Here is a 17,399-nt window from a genome sequence, read left to right as displayed (position 1 = left end):
AGAACCTACAACAACCTCAAGATGAATCACAACATTACAAGATTCCATTTGTAGCTTCAAAAAGACATACACTTCTTTTTGTGAATATTTGTCTTTTATAAGGGAAGTGTGGTACGTGCTTATATTATGATTCTGAAGGACTATAATCCCTAATATATCTCTTGTTGTCACAACAGCAAAAATATATGTGAGTCAATACCAATATGAGTGAAATTTTCATGATTCCATGAATTCATTTAAGACTTTCTGATTAAACTTAGCATTACTTTTTAAGTACACATGCTCAAAGTGATTCAAGATGAGCACCGTCTACAATAGATAAAAGATCAAAGTACAAACAGAACCAGAAAAAAATTATTAACTGGCTTATCAACAGAGAATACGTCAACTCCTACAGGCTACATGTATATGAACTCAGACTGAAAATTTGACGGTCCATCCAAAAATAAAAACTTATTTTAGTATGTAGGCCAAAGTACCAGTACTTTGACATCCCTACAAAAAATATTTAAATATAAGTAATTATATTATACAAAGTTTGTTTTAAGAGTGTAGAGAGACTGATGTGATTTCATCATTTGCAAATGCATTTTTGCTTTATGCTCACATAAACCACAGGGGTCACGTCACTGATGAGCTCTTGTGCCTGGATACTTGCAATTTCTCATGGTTAGAACGACTTCATATGATGGTGGATTTCTCTCAGGGTTTATGTGGTAGTGTAATTATTTATGTTGGGATTTACACATATTAAAGTGAATGTTTTGCAGTATTTATTGATTGCCCCCCCCCCAAATAAAAATTAATAAACTAGAATATAAGAAATAAAAATCTTATAAATTTATCAAGGCTTAAGAACCTATGTTAAGTTTGTGTGTGTGTGTGTGTGTGTGTTTTTGATAAAGAAACAATGGCTTTTGACTCTTATATACAAGGGTGTCTGCAAAAACAAACATTCACTGCCAATAAATTTCAAGCACATACTAAACACTTACGTGTTACGGTTTTCATACTACAAAAAAAAAAAAAAAAACACACACAAACAACTTATCTAATGACAGAAATAGTTCAGTGGATCACACCGCATTGATACAAAAATTTCACACATATTACATTCACATTTTTTTCAGTAAACATCCTATGGGATGATGTATAAAAACTATGCAAATGCATAATGCAAATGCAAATACCCGCATTGCACACAAAGATGACAAAATATTGATCTCTTGTTTTCATCATTTGTTTTTCCTTTTCTTTTTTAATCTTTCTTCTTATTTTCTTTAATCACACACTTATATACAGTAATGAAGCAGAATGTTGTTTAAATGACATGGCAGCTGCATGGGTTTGTGGTTCTGCCAGTGATGGTGCGACTGTCATCTGTCAGCATATAAGAGCACATCAGCTCAAAGATTCTTCACTGTCACCCTCATTGTTCCCATCTGACTGTCAGTCATTTTCTATTGTCTTGGTTTCCTCCTTGCGTGTCTATAAGCCTAAATATATTGCAACTGGACCAAGAATTCCTCAATCAAATACACTTAAATCTTCAGCCTTCAATCATCTGTAATAACCACAGTATTCTTAAAATTAGGTTGTGTTAATGAAAAAAAGAAGAAAAGAAAGGAAAGAAAAAAAACATTAGTGTATACTCTGAGGTGTTTGCAGGAATATGTCTTTGGCAGTCTGCGGTCAACGGAGGGGACACAGTGGCCTCCGTGCTGCTCGGGGGTTGACCCGGAAGTGGTTGTGCGCAGGCTGGATAGCCACTTATAACTGCCGTTTAAAGGTCTTACTCAGAATTATATAAAGAAAAGGGTTAATGCAGCTGTTAGCGTAACCCATGCTAATAGAAATGATAGACATAATTAAAAACCGAGGCACTGGGTTTCTGTATTCCCAGATGGGACAAGCTGAAAGGATGTAGTACGGAGCCCAAACAGATGAAAAAACAGCCCGAACAGATGGCCACAGCCATCCGAGTTACACTTTTTTATTGCGCACTTGTTGGTTCCTCGGGGGAAGAGAGGTGCCACTGAGGTAGACATGAAGTGCCTTCAAGATTTTTAAAAGAACACCACACAGATAATCATGAGCGGAAAGGGCGAAACGCCAGTCACAAACTGATAGATAGTGAACCAGCAGACGTTGATGGATGGGATTCGGAAGCAGGAGGAGCACATCCCACCTGGCGTTGTGGAGAGGCATCAAACCAGTGTTACATTAAAGGACAGGAGTAATGGAGATGAGAGAAAGTACACCACACAATCCCAACCACACCACTGGCAACACAGGTTGTCCGGACGTGGTTAAAGCGGAACGGTGTGGACAGTAGCCAGCGTACCGGTCCTTCCAAAGGTCATAACTGTGAGGATGTAGGTGCTACACTGTCTGGCTGAGTTCGAATCGTAGGGCAGAGATGACTTTGCACATAGCAGCTCCGAAACATCCCAAGTATCCGTTACCCAAAGAGCTGATGAATAAGGGAAAGGGCATGCCGAGGGGAGGAAAAGCAAATCCACAACTCTGAGAGACTAAATATGAAAATGTCTGGTACTGTTGTGTTTAGCCTGGCATTTGGTCTTTTAATGATGGTGTAGATGACATTATAGAATTTCCAATGATGCCCAAAAAACATATGTCCCAAAAATACTGGGCAAGATGGGGCATTTCCATTCTGGTCCCCCATGGTCACTAAACAACACAATGAAATCACACATAAGGAAATGAGATCCATATGTGATATTGTGTGTGTGTTTATAATACATAATATATATATATATATAACGAACAAACTTTAAAGAGCAAAAAAGTTTACAATATGCTGTACAGCATGTTTATTAACAGCTTTTTGTTAATTCTATCTTGTTATGGTAAAAGAAATGGGTAGCTTTTACACTCTTTAAAATTGAAGGGGCTTCACGATGCCATAGAAATAACCTTTTTGTCTAAATGGCTTCCATAATAAAGAACCTTTAAAATCTAAAGAACCTTTCTGTTTCACAATAGGTTCTTCTCTGGCAAAAGTAGTTTCTTCAGATTATAAAAAGGTAAGAAAGAGATGGTTCTTTAAAGTTCCTTTGACTGAATGGTTCTTTGTGGAACCAAAATATTCTTTTTATGGGCATCACTGTGAAGACCTTTTAAGTACCTTTATTATTTTATAGAATGTACAGTGCCTAAAATACTACTTTATATTATTAATGCACATAAGAAAAGAAAGCAAGCAAGAAAGAAAGACTGCCATCAATACCATATAACATAATTTGTTATATAATAATAATAATAATAATAATAATAATAATAATAATAATAAGAACACGTTACTTTTTCCGTAAAAACGGTTCGTTTTTATTAAGTAGGGGGGCTTACTTAATATCAGATGATTTTGCTACATAAACTGGATTCCATCTATTCACTTATCCATTAAAACGGTTTTCCCCCTGAAATATGCCTACCTGGTATATGTGCCGACGAGTTAAAGAGAAGCAGGGTATGAGATGAGTTTTCAGGAAGCTTCAGAAAATATGTGAAAAATTGTGAAGGAAATGCCGTATTTAACATATACCTCTGCAGATAGCTAAGGTCTCGCACAGGGAAAGTCACACCTTTGTCACCGCCTCACATTTGATACTTATAGTATTATAACTCGGATACACAACTTCACCCGTACTCATTAAATACATTATCGTGCATGCGATGAATAGAAAAAACTAATAAAAAAAACGAAGCAAACATGGGATTTAACAAATATCAGATTTCTTACGCGGAGAAAACTTGTTTGAAGACGCAACGAGTTGAAGAGCAGCAGCAATCCACAGTCTCAGTGTCTCTGCAGAGATGGGTTAGTTAGTCAACACTCACTGTCCTTGGACACCAGCTGACACCTCCAGTTATGAAAATGGGCAACTGCATCTCGATCCATCAGGGCATCGCTATTTCTTCTTCTTTTTTAAAAGGTTGTAGTTGTTCAAATATTGATGGCGAGGCTTGTGGTGGGTCTGTTGTGTTTCCTAATCATTGCACCAACCCAACAAGTGTTGCTGTGTATTTATTTATTTTTACTCAAATTTACTGTAAATTGGCTTATGCAGCCAGAAATTTATCTGAATTATGAGGTCCGGCAATGTCACTATTTGTCCACTAGAGGTCGCTCCGTTCATCTGTGTGTCATGCTGCATTTACTCATAGAGAACTGGAACAACCATTCTCTTGTTTTGTTGCAGTACCAATCTGTACTGCAATCTTTAACGCGAGATTAAAAGGTTTAGATAAGAGGATACGCGCGTTTAAATCAAATCTCTGATCTACGGTGCACCGTTGATTTGTGTAGTTTCACTATTAATACAGGGTGGGAAGTAGACCTTTCCATCTTTGCGGACTATAACAAGAAGGAAGCGGAAATTAACAGCCCGTTTGCTTGTTTTTCCCGGAGTCGGAAAAAATAACTGCTACCGTAAGCCCTATGAACATGATTTTACTGTTTTAAAATCATAGTATTTCTATGTAGTTCTTTATTTCACTGCGTAAGAGGGATCGGAGAGGGAGACTGCACCTCTGTGCGCTAGGTAAGTGTTTTCCCTTATCTAATCAGCAGATAGTTGCATTGTAATAATGTTTCAGTCAGATTGGTGAAAAAAAATTAGATGTAAAGATTACTGATTAATATATAAGAATGTCTTTACATCTTAAAGATTAAGATATAAAGAAATAAAGATTAGATGTAGGGAAAATAAAAATACGAAGGGAATTCTAATGGTGTTTGTATATGTTTCACAATGCTGAAAAGTTTGGTATCAAAACAAAGGATCGCATCTTCACCATCACAGCATATGATCATTAAACGAATCCGTTCCTCTAAGCCCAAGTATTTACATACGGAACCGATTTTACTACAACAACTGTAGACGAACGACGCGAAGTGACAAACTATATGATCCTATCACAATCAACGAAAGCTGTCTACAAATGACGTAACTGACGCCCAGGGCCCACTGCAAATTTAGTTCAGGGCGAGCCGTCCGGAGGTCAGTCTTCGTTGCATGTTTACAGTGTACTGACTGCATGATTATAAAGATAAAGTGCTATAATGTCGCATCACTAGCTGAATAGTCGAATCTTGTGGAGCGAACAAATCTTTTAGGTGAATCGTTCTATGGCAAGCTGTTTTAACATTTAATCTATAAACCACATTAGTATCTAATTAATGTTACTAGTACTTATTTTTTAGATACTAGTATCTTTTTTCCATTAAGTACTTATCCATGAACTTCTAGTGCTTATTCTTTAGGGACTAGTGTTGTTTGTAGTACTTAGGCCTATTAGATAGTACTTAATCATTAGGTACTAGTATGTTTTCATTAGATACTAGTGCTTATTTATTAGGTAGCCCTACTAGTGCTTATTCATTAGATACTAATACTTATTCATTAGGTACCATTAAACTATGGGGCCATTGAATGCTTGAATCTGACTGGCTGACGAACATTCTGAGGTGTGCAATTATTTTCTGGGAAACACATGGCGATGTGTTTATAGCGCTGTTTAGAGATGCTGCTGCAGGACACTGTTGAGGGACACACAGAGGTAGCCTAATTCATACAAGCTATCTCTCTCTCTTTCTTTTCTCTTTGTCTGTGTCTCTGTCTCTCTTGCTCTCTATCTAATAACTTCATTAATAACTGCATTAGAATGCTACCAACAGCTCAAGCCTCCATTACCAGCTTTAAAATTTTGGAACTAGCAAAAGAGGTGTTGGATGAGATGCGGAAGAACTAATCCTACTCACAATAGTGATTTAAGTACAAAAACCGGACGAATCCCTTTAAATATATCATCTGATAGATGTCTTGAGGTGTGGTAACCGTTGTATAAGCGGAATAAATGACCCCGGGCCGTTGAATTGTTAGAAAAATAATGCACACCCGAGGTGTAACACCACCACATGCATCACCACCTCAGGTGTGCATTATTTTTTCTAATTAATTCAATGGCTCATCGTCAATTATTCCTTACATACTTAATCAGTAGATACTAGTATGTATTGATTAAATACTAGTACTTATTTATTAGATAATTCTTATTTATTAGATACTAGTATTTATTCATTAGATAGTAGTACTTATTCATTAGATATTAGTATTTATTTATTAGATACTAGTACTTATTTCAATCATGACTAGTAATTATTATATTGTTATTAGTAACAAATTAAATGTTTTTGGCATTGACTTCTATGGGTATCCATTATTGAGATATCCACTATTCGATTTTGGATAGTATGTAACCACTAGTTACTAGTACGTATTTTTTAGATACTAGTACTCATTCATTGGATACTAGTTCTTATTAAATAGACACTAGTACTTATTCTTTAGATGCTAGTATTTATTCATTAGATACTAATACTTATTCATTAAATACTAGTGCTTATTTATTAGAAACTAGTACTCATTCATTAGATACTAGTACCTATTAAAAAGATACAAGTACTTATTCAATACATACTAGAACACAATTATTAGATACCAGTACTTATTCAAAATTTTACTAGTAAGACTTTTTTATTTTACTAATACATTTTTAATTGAACTCTAATGTAGCCATTTGGACTAGTCATAACATAAGATGAGTAAAAAAGCAGATCTGACTAGTAAGATAAGAATTGTTACTAGTAGTAATTACAAAAGATCACAGAAAGCAGTATCTGCCAATATGATTACTGATACTGATCTTTTTAAAGCCTTATTTTTAATCATGTATAATTATTATTAGCTATATTATTAATAATGTATAATTTTAATAATTATTAACATTTATTCAGGGCCTGAATTTCATTTTGTAAAATGAATTCCCCTCTTAGGAGAGGTTTTTTTTTAATTTGAGGGGTGGAGGGGGGGCATTTTTTTAGACATTTTTCAAAAATATTTATCTCACCTAAATGTTTGATCATGCACTTTATTTTTGTTTTGACAGTCATGCAATTGTTACACAATAGCTTGCACACAGTACACGCCTGATTTCGTGAGCTGTATGTGAGGCAGCCTTTTACCCCAGGTTCACACATATTCCGTTTACAGTGTGTATGCAGTCCATGTGTGGTACGTAAGCAGTGCAGAAGCAGAGCTGACTGTGCTTTCACACAGGAGTCTGCAACTGATCTGTGGCTGTTTACTACAAACACAACATTTATCCATTATTTTAATTTCAAATCCAAACATTGTTACTGAAAATGCTTTTTCAGCATTGTGATTATTTTTTACACAGTACAGTAATACAATCTTTTATGGATTTTGTTAAAACACAATAAATATAAGAAACACATAATTCAATGTTTTTTACTTTTGCATTTACTTCTAGATTTATATATTAAGTTGCTCAAACAAGTGGCAAAACATTTTAAACTACTTTTCACTGACAGAAACAGTCAGCTCTACTAACTTTTCTTTATTACAAGGAATCCTGCGGTTCATAAAGAACTATGTTTTCCTACCTCCTACCTCCATAAACCTAAGCCAAAAAGCCATAGCCTATGTGTTGACTGTGAAACACAGTAGAGTTTAATTATATGCATTTTCGTGTCAATCCATGTTCATATTTACCACAAACAATGCACTGTTACTTTAATTCAGCGCTTGCATTGCAGCAAAAGTAGACTCGGGCAGCAGAACAATCTCTGCACCACTCCAGACGCACTACTCCTGGAACGCACTGCTGGACCGCAACTGTGTGCAGTGTGAACATTTTAATCTGTTAAGATGAGCAGGGAAAAAATACGCACCACATAGGCACTGCAAAACAATGTGTAAACCATGTGTGTGCGCAGCGAGTGTGCATGAGCACGCGTTATCCAGTAGAGCGCGAGTGCTCAGTGGTTAAACACTGGCAAGAATTTAAAATAAATGCAATTTATAAACTTTAGTGACAATGCGACACTGCCTCGATTGTGCAAGTGACAATTCCTGTGTTGACTGTACAGTGTGCAGCTGGCTTATAGTGCAGACGCAATGTGATTTTAAGCCATTTGCGCATTTTGAGAGAGAAAGAGAGAGCGAGCAGAGATTCACTCACGTTGTTTGTGAAATTATATCTTACAGAAGGTTTTCAAACTACTTTATATGTTATTTAATGAAGAAATATGAATTGTACCTCACCTTCAGCATTATAATTATTTTACCCACGCCGGACTGAGACGGTGCCACTGCATGTCATGCCGAACTTCTCATGAGCTGCGCGTCATCAGCTTGAGATTTTTTTTTTTTAGATCTGCCTTTCTTGAGACTGTCGATAAAACATCCCAATGTGATTATCGGCCGATAGTGATCAGTAGCCGATTAATCAGAGCACCCCTACATTACATAAACATTGAGTGCCTCTCCACCGTCCAATCAGCGTCCACATGGTAATACAAAACATTAATATGCTGAATTAATTTGATTGTTAAGTAGGGTTAACTGGCTTTGTAGGTTAGCCTATCTTACTAATTGGTTATCATGAAAACACAAGGAAATATTACAAACCTGTTAACCAGCAAAAGTATAATGATATGTTTTAGTCCAAATTCACTACACAACATCAGTCAAGTCTTTGAAATAACGTATTTTTGTGATCTGACATGGTTTCATTAAACAGAATGAGGCAGAAATCATGCTACTTTATATTATTGTATACAGTGATAAAGGCTATGTCGATTAGCATTGCATTTTAAATATACTTTATTCTTATAAAAATACCCAAGATGGCTTGAAGAACAAAGATAAAACCATATTGTCGCAATCATTATTTATTGTCTTGTTATCTGCATGTTATTCAGCTACTAGGCTACATCTACAATACAGCAAAAGCTGAATGTCTTCAGTCATCATCAGTGAGCGTGTTTACTTGCACGTTCTTAAGGCGATTATCCTTATTAATGTTTAAGCTCTTGAATGTTCGATTAATTTGGGAGCAAGAACCCCCAAAAACAACCATACCACCAAAGATAAATTGTGTTCAATAAGCTCAAGTAACTTGCCAAAGTGGTCCTGTCTGAAAAGCAGTTATATATCAGCGTTTTGACTGAACCACTTCTACTTCTGCTGCATGAGATGAGAACACTTTTATCATTTTCTGAGTCATGAAAGAGTCTGCTTTTGTGATATATTTACTTCTTTCTTTACTGCAAAACTTTTGCTGTCTAGATGCGCTTAAATCTGCACTAATGATGCGTTCCTTTCACGTATCACACATGTGCACTTCAATAAGCAGAAAGCGGATTATTGTGTTTACATGCCACGCAAAATCTTGTAGAAATAAAAGTTTGGCAAAATTTTTTTTTTTTTTTTTTGCAAGTACAGCAAATCTTTTTTTTTTTTATTAGGTTTGTCTGAAAACCATAAGGTTTGGATTTTGTGTGCCCTGTACAGAAAATGAATGTAAAAACCTTGTATGTCTGTATTACCAGTGCTATATGCAAAAAAGTTAATGTGCAGCCGTGATATGAAATTTATTGTTTTTACTGGAGGAAAAAGAGGAAAATAATAGATAATAAAATTGGTGTCTTATCTCCATCCTGCCACCAGAGGTCACTTGTACAATGACCAACAAACACATTAGGCTACTATGTTTACAAAACTGACAAAAAATGTTTTCTATGTGCTTGTGTACAAATTATTGTTTTTTTTTTCTTCTACGTGGTTTCCTCAAAAAAAGTACATCCGTCTCCTTGTTTTCATTTCCTGTCTAATCTCTCTCCTATATGTTGCTGGCTCATTAATATTCAACATATGATTACCATACTGTGCAGAAATGCAAATTTAAAAGGTACTAGCATCTATAAAATTCATGATATCTTTGGTCTAAAATGTTGCTAGTAAATAAAAAATAAGTACTAGTTCTATTTTTTCTTAACAAGAAGAGTATAATTAAATACTAGTCACTATTGGAATAAGTACTAGTATCTAACAAATAAGAACTAAGTAACTAAGTAACTTTACAAAAGGCACTAGTACCTAAAGAATAAACACTAGTATCTAAAGAATAAGCACTAGTAGCTAATGTATAAGTACTAGTACTTAATGGAAAAGATAAAAAATAAAAAAAAATAAGTACTAATAGAATGAAAATAGATACTAGTACGGTTTGTAGATTAAATGTTAAAATGGCTTTCCATAATCGTTCTCGTTCAGTCCCATGCACTGATTCGTATTTTGTTCGTCGAAATAGGCGCATAATTCCATTGGTGTTATTTTCTGTCATCAGATGGATTATAAGCAGGAGCAAATAACATTCGAGTGTGGGTTATGGAGGGAGCATTTTCACTGGTTAGATCGTTTGAACGAATACGTTCCTTTACTGAACGAGACTCGGTGGATTACTGAACGATCGATTTGTAGATTACAATTCGCGAACGATCTGGATTTGAAGTAATTGGACATTTTTTCGATAATAAGGATCTGGCCGACTAAATGAGAAGGAGCATGTCGGTCGTTCGGTTAGTAATGTTGAATGATCTGTTTTGTTCTCAGTTAAGGAGTAAAACTCTCTCACTAGAGCTTCTTAGTAGATTTGTAGATGAGTTTTTAACGATTCGGAAACTCTCGCACTGAAAAGGCCTCTGGATGAATCAGTGAGCGAATCTAAATGAATCTTCTTAGTGAGTCGATTCAACTGATTCGAATCACTGGTATGAATCAAAACCTCATCCACTAGCGTAGAAAAGCAACCTGATCTTGACATGAATGTCTGCAATGACGCATCTCACTCAGGAACGAATAATTTGTTTGTAATTGTAATTAGTTAACATGTATAAGCCATTTGTTTTGACTTCAGTATTTCAACCAGTGTGTCAGGTCTGGATGACTCAAGCTTTCACCAGCATCCAGTATCACCCAAGACACCCCACATTACATCTGATTCCTCTTATTGGCTCATAGTCGGTTGCAAGAAAACGTCAGCTCGACCCAGTTATTCTGTTCCCTTTATATTTGCATACATTGGAAAGCTGCTTCATACCAGATCTGATTAAAAGGGAGAAGAAAAATCATATGCCTGATGCTTCGTCTATAGATAACTACATTTGCTTCAAATCTTTATGTATGTCTGCAGGTTGTCAGCACCCAGATAAGGAAGATCTGTCACTCCACGGTCAGCAGTGACAAGGACAGATATTAGGAGACTGAATCAGATCAGTCAGGGCTGTTATATTCTGCCTATAGAAGCACTTCCTCCTGGGGCTTTATATCTGCCTCACATCCACACAGCCCATGCCATGGAGGCAATAGCTAAATACGATTTCAAAGCTACTGCAGATGATGAATTAAGTTTCAAGCGAGGAGAGATTTTAAAGGTAAGAGGCATTTATTACTGCTGCATTCTTCATTCCTGTCTTTCTGTATAAACAAGCTATGAGGAACTTGATGTCTACAGAAATATCTAGTTTATCTGTTTGTCCTGTTCCAATTACTGGTTTATACAGACTTTAAATTTTAAGTATTAACTTTAATCAGTGTCAGAAATATATAGCATTGATTTTATAATGTCTGGATGTGCAGTGATGACAAGTCAGTTTTATTTGTGTCACTTTTCACAGTACACATTGTTTCAGTGCAGCTTTACAGAAAATCCTGATGTCAGTGTTTATGATATTTTAATATCTTAATCTTTATGCCTTACAGTACCATTTAGCAGATTAGAACTATACAATAATATAGTGTACATAGCAGTTGGGATTGTGAAATTGGATGTCAAGTAACCTTGTTTATCTGCTTTAAACTGAACAAATGTTAAATAATTTGAAATGAAGGTTTTTTTGTGTTAGCTTTGAGGCCATAAAATATTTTATTTAGGCTCTGATATTTTTACAGCTTGATAAGTTATGCCTTACAAAAAGTGTAAATAGCACATAGTTCATTATATTCATTGGTTGCCGGGGAAAGTACAACACCCCCCGCCCCTCCCCCAATAAGGCACGGAATGGACTTGATGTAATTTTAGTGCGGCTCTAGAGTGATTTGTCACGTGACATTTAGGTTCAGATGATTGGCTGGAAACATGGCACCTGTGAGCAAAGATGGGAGTTTTGTGCCTATTTAGGTGTTTTATTTTGAGACATTTTTATCCTTAAAACACATGTATAGAACAACTTCCATTAATATGTATAAGAATGCTTTCTCTTGATATTATACAGACCTCCTTACCTGCAAGTAGCATATGTTAAAATTTTGGGTTCAGTAAGATTTCTTTTTTTTTTTTAAATAAATTAATACTTTTATTCATTAAGACTGCATTAAACTGATGAAAAGTGACATTGTTCTTTTGAACTTTTAATTATCAAAGAATCCTGAAGACATTATGACAGTTTCTAGTTTCCACAAAAATATAAAATAGCACATATTAAGCCATTTCATCTCTTATAATAATAAGAAATTCTATTTAAGCCCCAAATCAGCATATAAGAATGATTTATGAAAGATCTTGTGACACGGAAGACTGGAGTAACAGCTGTTGAAAAGTCAGCTTAGTCATCATAGAAGTAAATTATATCTTAAAATATATTAAAATGAAAAAACAGTTATTTTAAATGACAATAATATTTTACAATATTCCTATTTTACTGTATTTTTGATTGAATAAATGTAGCTATGTTGAGCACATCTTTTGGAGACATTAAAAAACTCATCTTGCTTCTGATCCAAGGTCAGTCACCCTAGAAACTCAGACTCCCCCCAATCAGCCACCCCTGAAGGGTTCAGCTCCATCCAAAAGATTTTGGACTGGATTCAGGACCGCTTGCCATCCTGCAGTAATTTAATTTAGGTCATGGATCAGCTATTCTTGCCCCCTGGACCTTTCATCCAGCAAAATGCAAGGCTTCAAAGCTGCACATCATTCTCAATGTTCTAGACAACTTTTAATCAGCAGCGTACATAAGTACTCGGTGCTTCTGCATTCTACCAACTTGAATATGATCGCGCACTGCCCTTCACCCCCATTTTACTTCAAGTTTGTTTAAGTATTTGGCATGCAATTGAAGGGATAGGGATACTGGGCCAAGTTTAACTCCAGCAGAGGGTCAATGAAGGACCATCTCTTTAAAGAAACCATTGAGCTATGAGGTCATGAAATGCATATTTTATCATCTTCTAAATCTAAATTAAGTCTAAGTCTCTTGGCAAAAATTGTTTGTTCATTTGTGGGATTACTCTCAGAGACACTACCAACTTTTCTTATCATATGTCATAATTGCAATTTATCATATTAAAAATTGCAGGAGTGTAAAGAGAGGGATGTCAGACCTTTGTCTCTGGTTGTTGCCTATTCTGCATTGACTTTACCCCATTCAGAAAGTAGAAGCTCAGGAGCGTTGGTCTTAGTATTTTTCTTCCAAGTGCCTACACAAGATAATTTCAAATCCTGGGACAGACAAAAAGCAATGATGGGATTTGATAGTATCTCAGGATTTCAGCTTTTTTTTTTCTGAGCAATTTATAGGAAATACAATTCCAAGGCAAAATACTATATTTTACCAGCAGAGTTGTAAATTTGCAGTTTCAGTTGCAAACTGTGTAAGAAATAATTGATCACAGGCCATTGAATTATTAAAAAATAATGCACACCCAAGGAGGTAATGTTTCCACGACAGGAGGCCACCTCGGGTGTGCATTATTTTTAAATAATTAAACGGTCCATCAGTTATTATTTAGGTGTTTTATTTTGAGACATGTCTAGATTTTTATCCTTAAAACACATGTATAGAACTACTTACTTGTATGCATTTTTTTCTTATAAATAGCCAAAGACTCTACAACATTTTATAACTAGTAAGATCATGATTATAATTAGCCATTAATTCACTGAAATAATATGCCATAGTGATACGAAAGGTTGTTTGAATAAGTGGTATTTTATATGTAATAAATTTACAATATTATGTTACCAAACTTACATAGTTGAAGTAACAGAATTGGAAACCTGAATCATGTCGAGAGGAATGTCCACATTTTGCTGTTCTCTGTGAGTTGTGACAAACTGAGAATCATCTTCATTGAAAAGAGAGAATAACAGCCTAAACATATCCCATAGGATAACAGCATTTGCTTCTAATATGTTGAGAATATCTCCAAGCCCCAAGACTCTGTTAGATTGGCCTAGAAATCCTGGCTAATTACTGTATCAGCCTCCCGACTGTAGGATAGGATTTGATCTTCTCGCTTGGGTTCTGTTTTGAACCTCTGACTCCAGGGAACTTGTCTTTTTTCAGGGTCTCTTGTGATTTTGGTGCATCCCCCACACTTCCCCCGAGGGCAGCGTTAAAAGTTTTTGCTGGATGTCTGACATATTTGCATATTTTTTCGCCCTACTTTCCTAGTTTCATGGGATTTGATTTTGCACTCTTAGGAGTTGCATCAAAGAACGTGTCACCTGCAAAATAAGAGGATTCCTCCCGGCTCACATATATCCCTCTCTCTTCCTTTCCTTCAAATCTGTATTTTATTTTCTCAGTGAAAAACAAAGCGCCCATTTTGAATAATTTACTGGTCATTCATTTACTTGCTACTACTGTACAATGAAAGCAGTTAGCTCAAAAGGGAAAAATATATAATCAGGGGTGCACAAAAGTGGTCCGCAGGTCAGCTTGCGCGATCAAAATAAAAAATACTGTGCTATATAAATAAGTTCTGACAGCGCATTTTCGTACCGACGTGGTTGAAAGCTGTTAATACACAATTACTATTTAAATCAACAAACTGTACTATATAAGATTTCTTTTCAAACTGAACGCATAAATCTAGGCTATCCCATGCCATTTTCAAAGCTCAATGCAAAACTGTAACATTAATTCAATGACGCTTATCAATCAGCAGCAGCGCTAAATCCGGAAGCGCGTATACTTACTTGCCGGCAACCTGCCAAAGTTTGAAAATGATGAAATTTTTTAATTTTTTTATTTTTAGATGATTTTATCCAAAGCGACTTACAATTGGGAATACATAAAGCTATTTTTCTTAAAGAGGCAAACAAAGAAAGTAGTAGTAAATATCAGCATTTTATTTTTAAGTTTGTTATAAAATAATTGTATTTGTATTTAATACCAGGCCTACCTTTTATTTTTATTAATATTATCACACATTATTATTTAGTTTATTATTTTATTTAAAAAAAAAACTAAATAAATAAAGTGCAATAATATTATAACTATTATTATAATTTTCCAAAAACACTTTTAAATCCTGGGACAGACATAAAGCAATGATGGGATTTGATAGTATCTCAGGATTTCAGCCATTTTTACTGAGCAATTTATGGAAGCTACAGTGCCAAGGCAAAAGAATCTATATTTTACCAGCAGAGTTGTGAATTTGCAGTCTCAACTGAATGTGTAGGGAATAATTGATGACAGACCACTGAATTCTTAAAAAATAATGCCCACCTCTGACAAAATGAACTGTCCCTGTCGGTTAGCGCAGCACATACACACCACGTCTTACCTCACTCCTCCTCTGTAATTCCCTGCTGAGGCGATGTTGGTGCACACACAGGCCATTAGCACACTGGTAAGGGATATGCCAGTATCAAATTTTCATGTTGCGATTAATTGCTAATGCTTTATATAAATACCTGAACATTTAAAAACAATAAAGCAATACACACACACACACAAAATGTATAGTTAAAAAGTTTACACAGATTAAAGTGCAAAAGAATTATAAAGACCAATAGGTATTACTTTACAATAAGATCTCATTAGTTAACGATAATTAATGCATTAACATTCACAATAGCTATATTTGCTACAGAAGTTATTAATCTTTGTTAAAAAAAAAAAAAACAAGTTCATGTTAACTCATTAAATAACAGTTGCAACTTTTGATTTTAACAACGTGTTATTAAATATTGGAATTATCCAAGATTAATGAATGTTAAGAAGTTTTTTTTTTCCATTGGCAGTTTATGTTAACTAATGAATTAACTACTGAAGCCCTAATGTAAAGTGTGAACAAACAATAAAGAATCAAAACACTTTCAAACAATATCTAGGGCATTTTGTAGTAGGCCTTCTGCTATCAGAGTGAATGTGCTTTCATTCAGAGCACATCTCACATGCTCCGCCATGAGCTTCTTATCTGTGCTAGTTTACATCAGATTGCACATGCATCTGTGACGCAGCATATAGTGGTGTTGTGCATATTGTGACCAGTTGATGGGAAACGATTTTTTTTAAATGCATTCAAAATTCTGCATAATTTATAATAAATAACTATTCTCGATATTTTGAAGTGCCCAAGATAACAATATCGTGCATGTTCATTATCGCGATATATCGCATTACCGAATACCTGCACATGTCTAATACTGGTTTCACATACACGCAGACATATCCACTTCATCTTCAACAATGATCCACGCTGCACATAACCACACACACACACACACACATTTTGAAGTTGTTCTTTGTATTCTTTTGGTTTTGTTTCCTGTTGTAAATACTTACCCATGTTCAATGTTTGTTTGCATCCGTGTAGCGGTATTTCGCGTTGCTCTCCTTGGACGACGCACCTTCATTCAGTTCCATTGAAGAAAAGTGAAGCCGCCATTCTCCCAATAGCGCGTGGCCATATTGCGCTGATTCGGGACCAGAGTCTGCGCAGTAGCAAACTCCGGACCAGAGTCTGAGCAGTACAGAGCGAAGTGGAGCACACTCCCCCAGAGTCAATCAAAAACACATGCCCCTGACCCTTTTTTAAATAAGCCTGACTGGTCCAATTTTTGTCTGCTGATTTTTCATAAAAGAGGCTTGCGTTAAAATAAGGTAAATACAACTCCAATCTCTTCCTGAAGATCCCGAAAAAGTCTGTTGGAGCCTCAGTTGCCAATCATGACGTCACACTCATTTTTATAGCATCACATAACTATCTAAAACCAAACTTATTTTAAAAACGAACACCCTAACTAACATCAGTGCGATAAAATCTACATCAAATGACATAAACCATGTTTGAAAACAAAATATTTAAAGTGAAAATGTAATTATTTAGTTTGTCCCATGTCCCATTAGATTACATGGAGAGGGCGGGGTTTATGACCTACACTGGGACCAGCCACTTGTGGGCAATCGAAACGTGATGGTTTTACTTTTGAGGACTAGTGTGGCACACTTGTGCCAGAGTTACGGAAGCCGACTCGTCCATTGTTTGTCCTAAAAGGGAAATAAGAAATGTTGCGTTGTTGTTTGTTCTTTTTGTATATATTCATTTATTTTAAAGTGTGAATACATGTGAACATTGAGAGGATGTTATATTTATATTCATGTGCTATTGTAAATATGTACATACCCTTTTATACTTGCCTCTTTATTTGGTCACTAGTTTAATCTGAGGGGGCAGGGCTTGGGCTATAAAAGAAAGCCCCAAACCAGTATG

General features: G+C 35.5%; 1 protein-coding gene and 1 pseudogene across 2 annotated transcripts in view; one reads left to right on the top strand and one right to left on the bottom strand.

Moving 5' to 3' along the window:
* Positions 1–1,560: 1,560 nt before the first annotated feature.
* On the bottom strand, positions 1,561–2,689 carry LOC109071714 (annotated as a pseudogene).
* A 1,501-nt stretch (positions 2,690–4,190) lies between these two features.
* grb2a (growth factor receptor-bound protein 2a) overlaps positions 4,191–17,399 on the top strand; it is a 35,487-nt gene continuing 22,278 nt past the window's right edge. For both annotated transcript variants that reach the window (XR_006159633.1, XM_042755054.1), the window contains exons 1-2: positions 4,191–4,568; positions 11,086–11,326. Coding sequence is in view for 1 of the 2 variants with exons in the window: in XM_042755054.1 (XP_042610988.1) it covers positions 11,249–11,326 (78 nt within the window). In the remaining variant the exon portion in view is untranslated. The remainder of the gene's footprint in view (positions 4,569–11,085; positions 11,327–17,399) is intronic.

Source organism: Cyprinus carpio, unplaced genomic scaffold (genome assembly GCF_018340385.1).
Source record: "Cyprinus carpio isolate SPL01 unplaced genomic scaffold, ASM1834038v1 S000006629, whole genome shotgun sequence".
Classification (NCBI taxonomy): domain Eukaryota; kingdom Metazoa; phylum Chordata; class Actinopteri; order Cypriniformes; family Cyprinidae; genus Cyprinus; species Cyprinus carpio.
The sequence above is the reverse complement of the archived record's forward strand: the minus strand, read 5'-3'. Positions and strand labels throughout refer to the sequence as shown.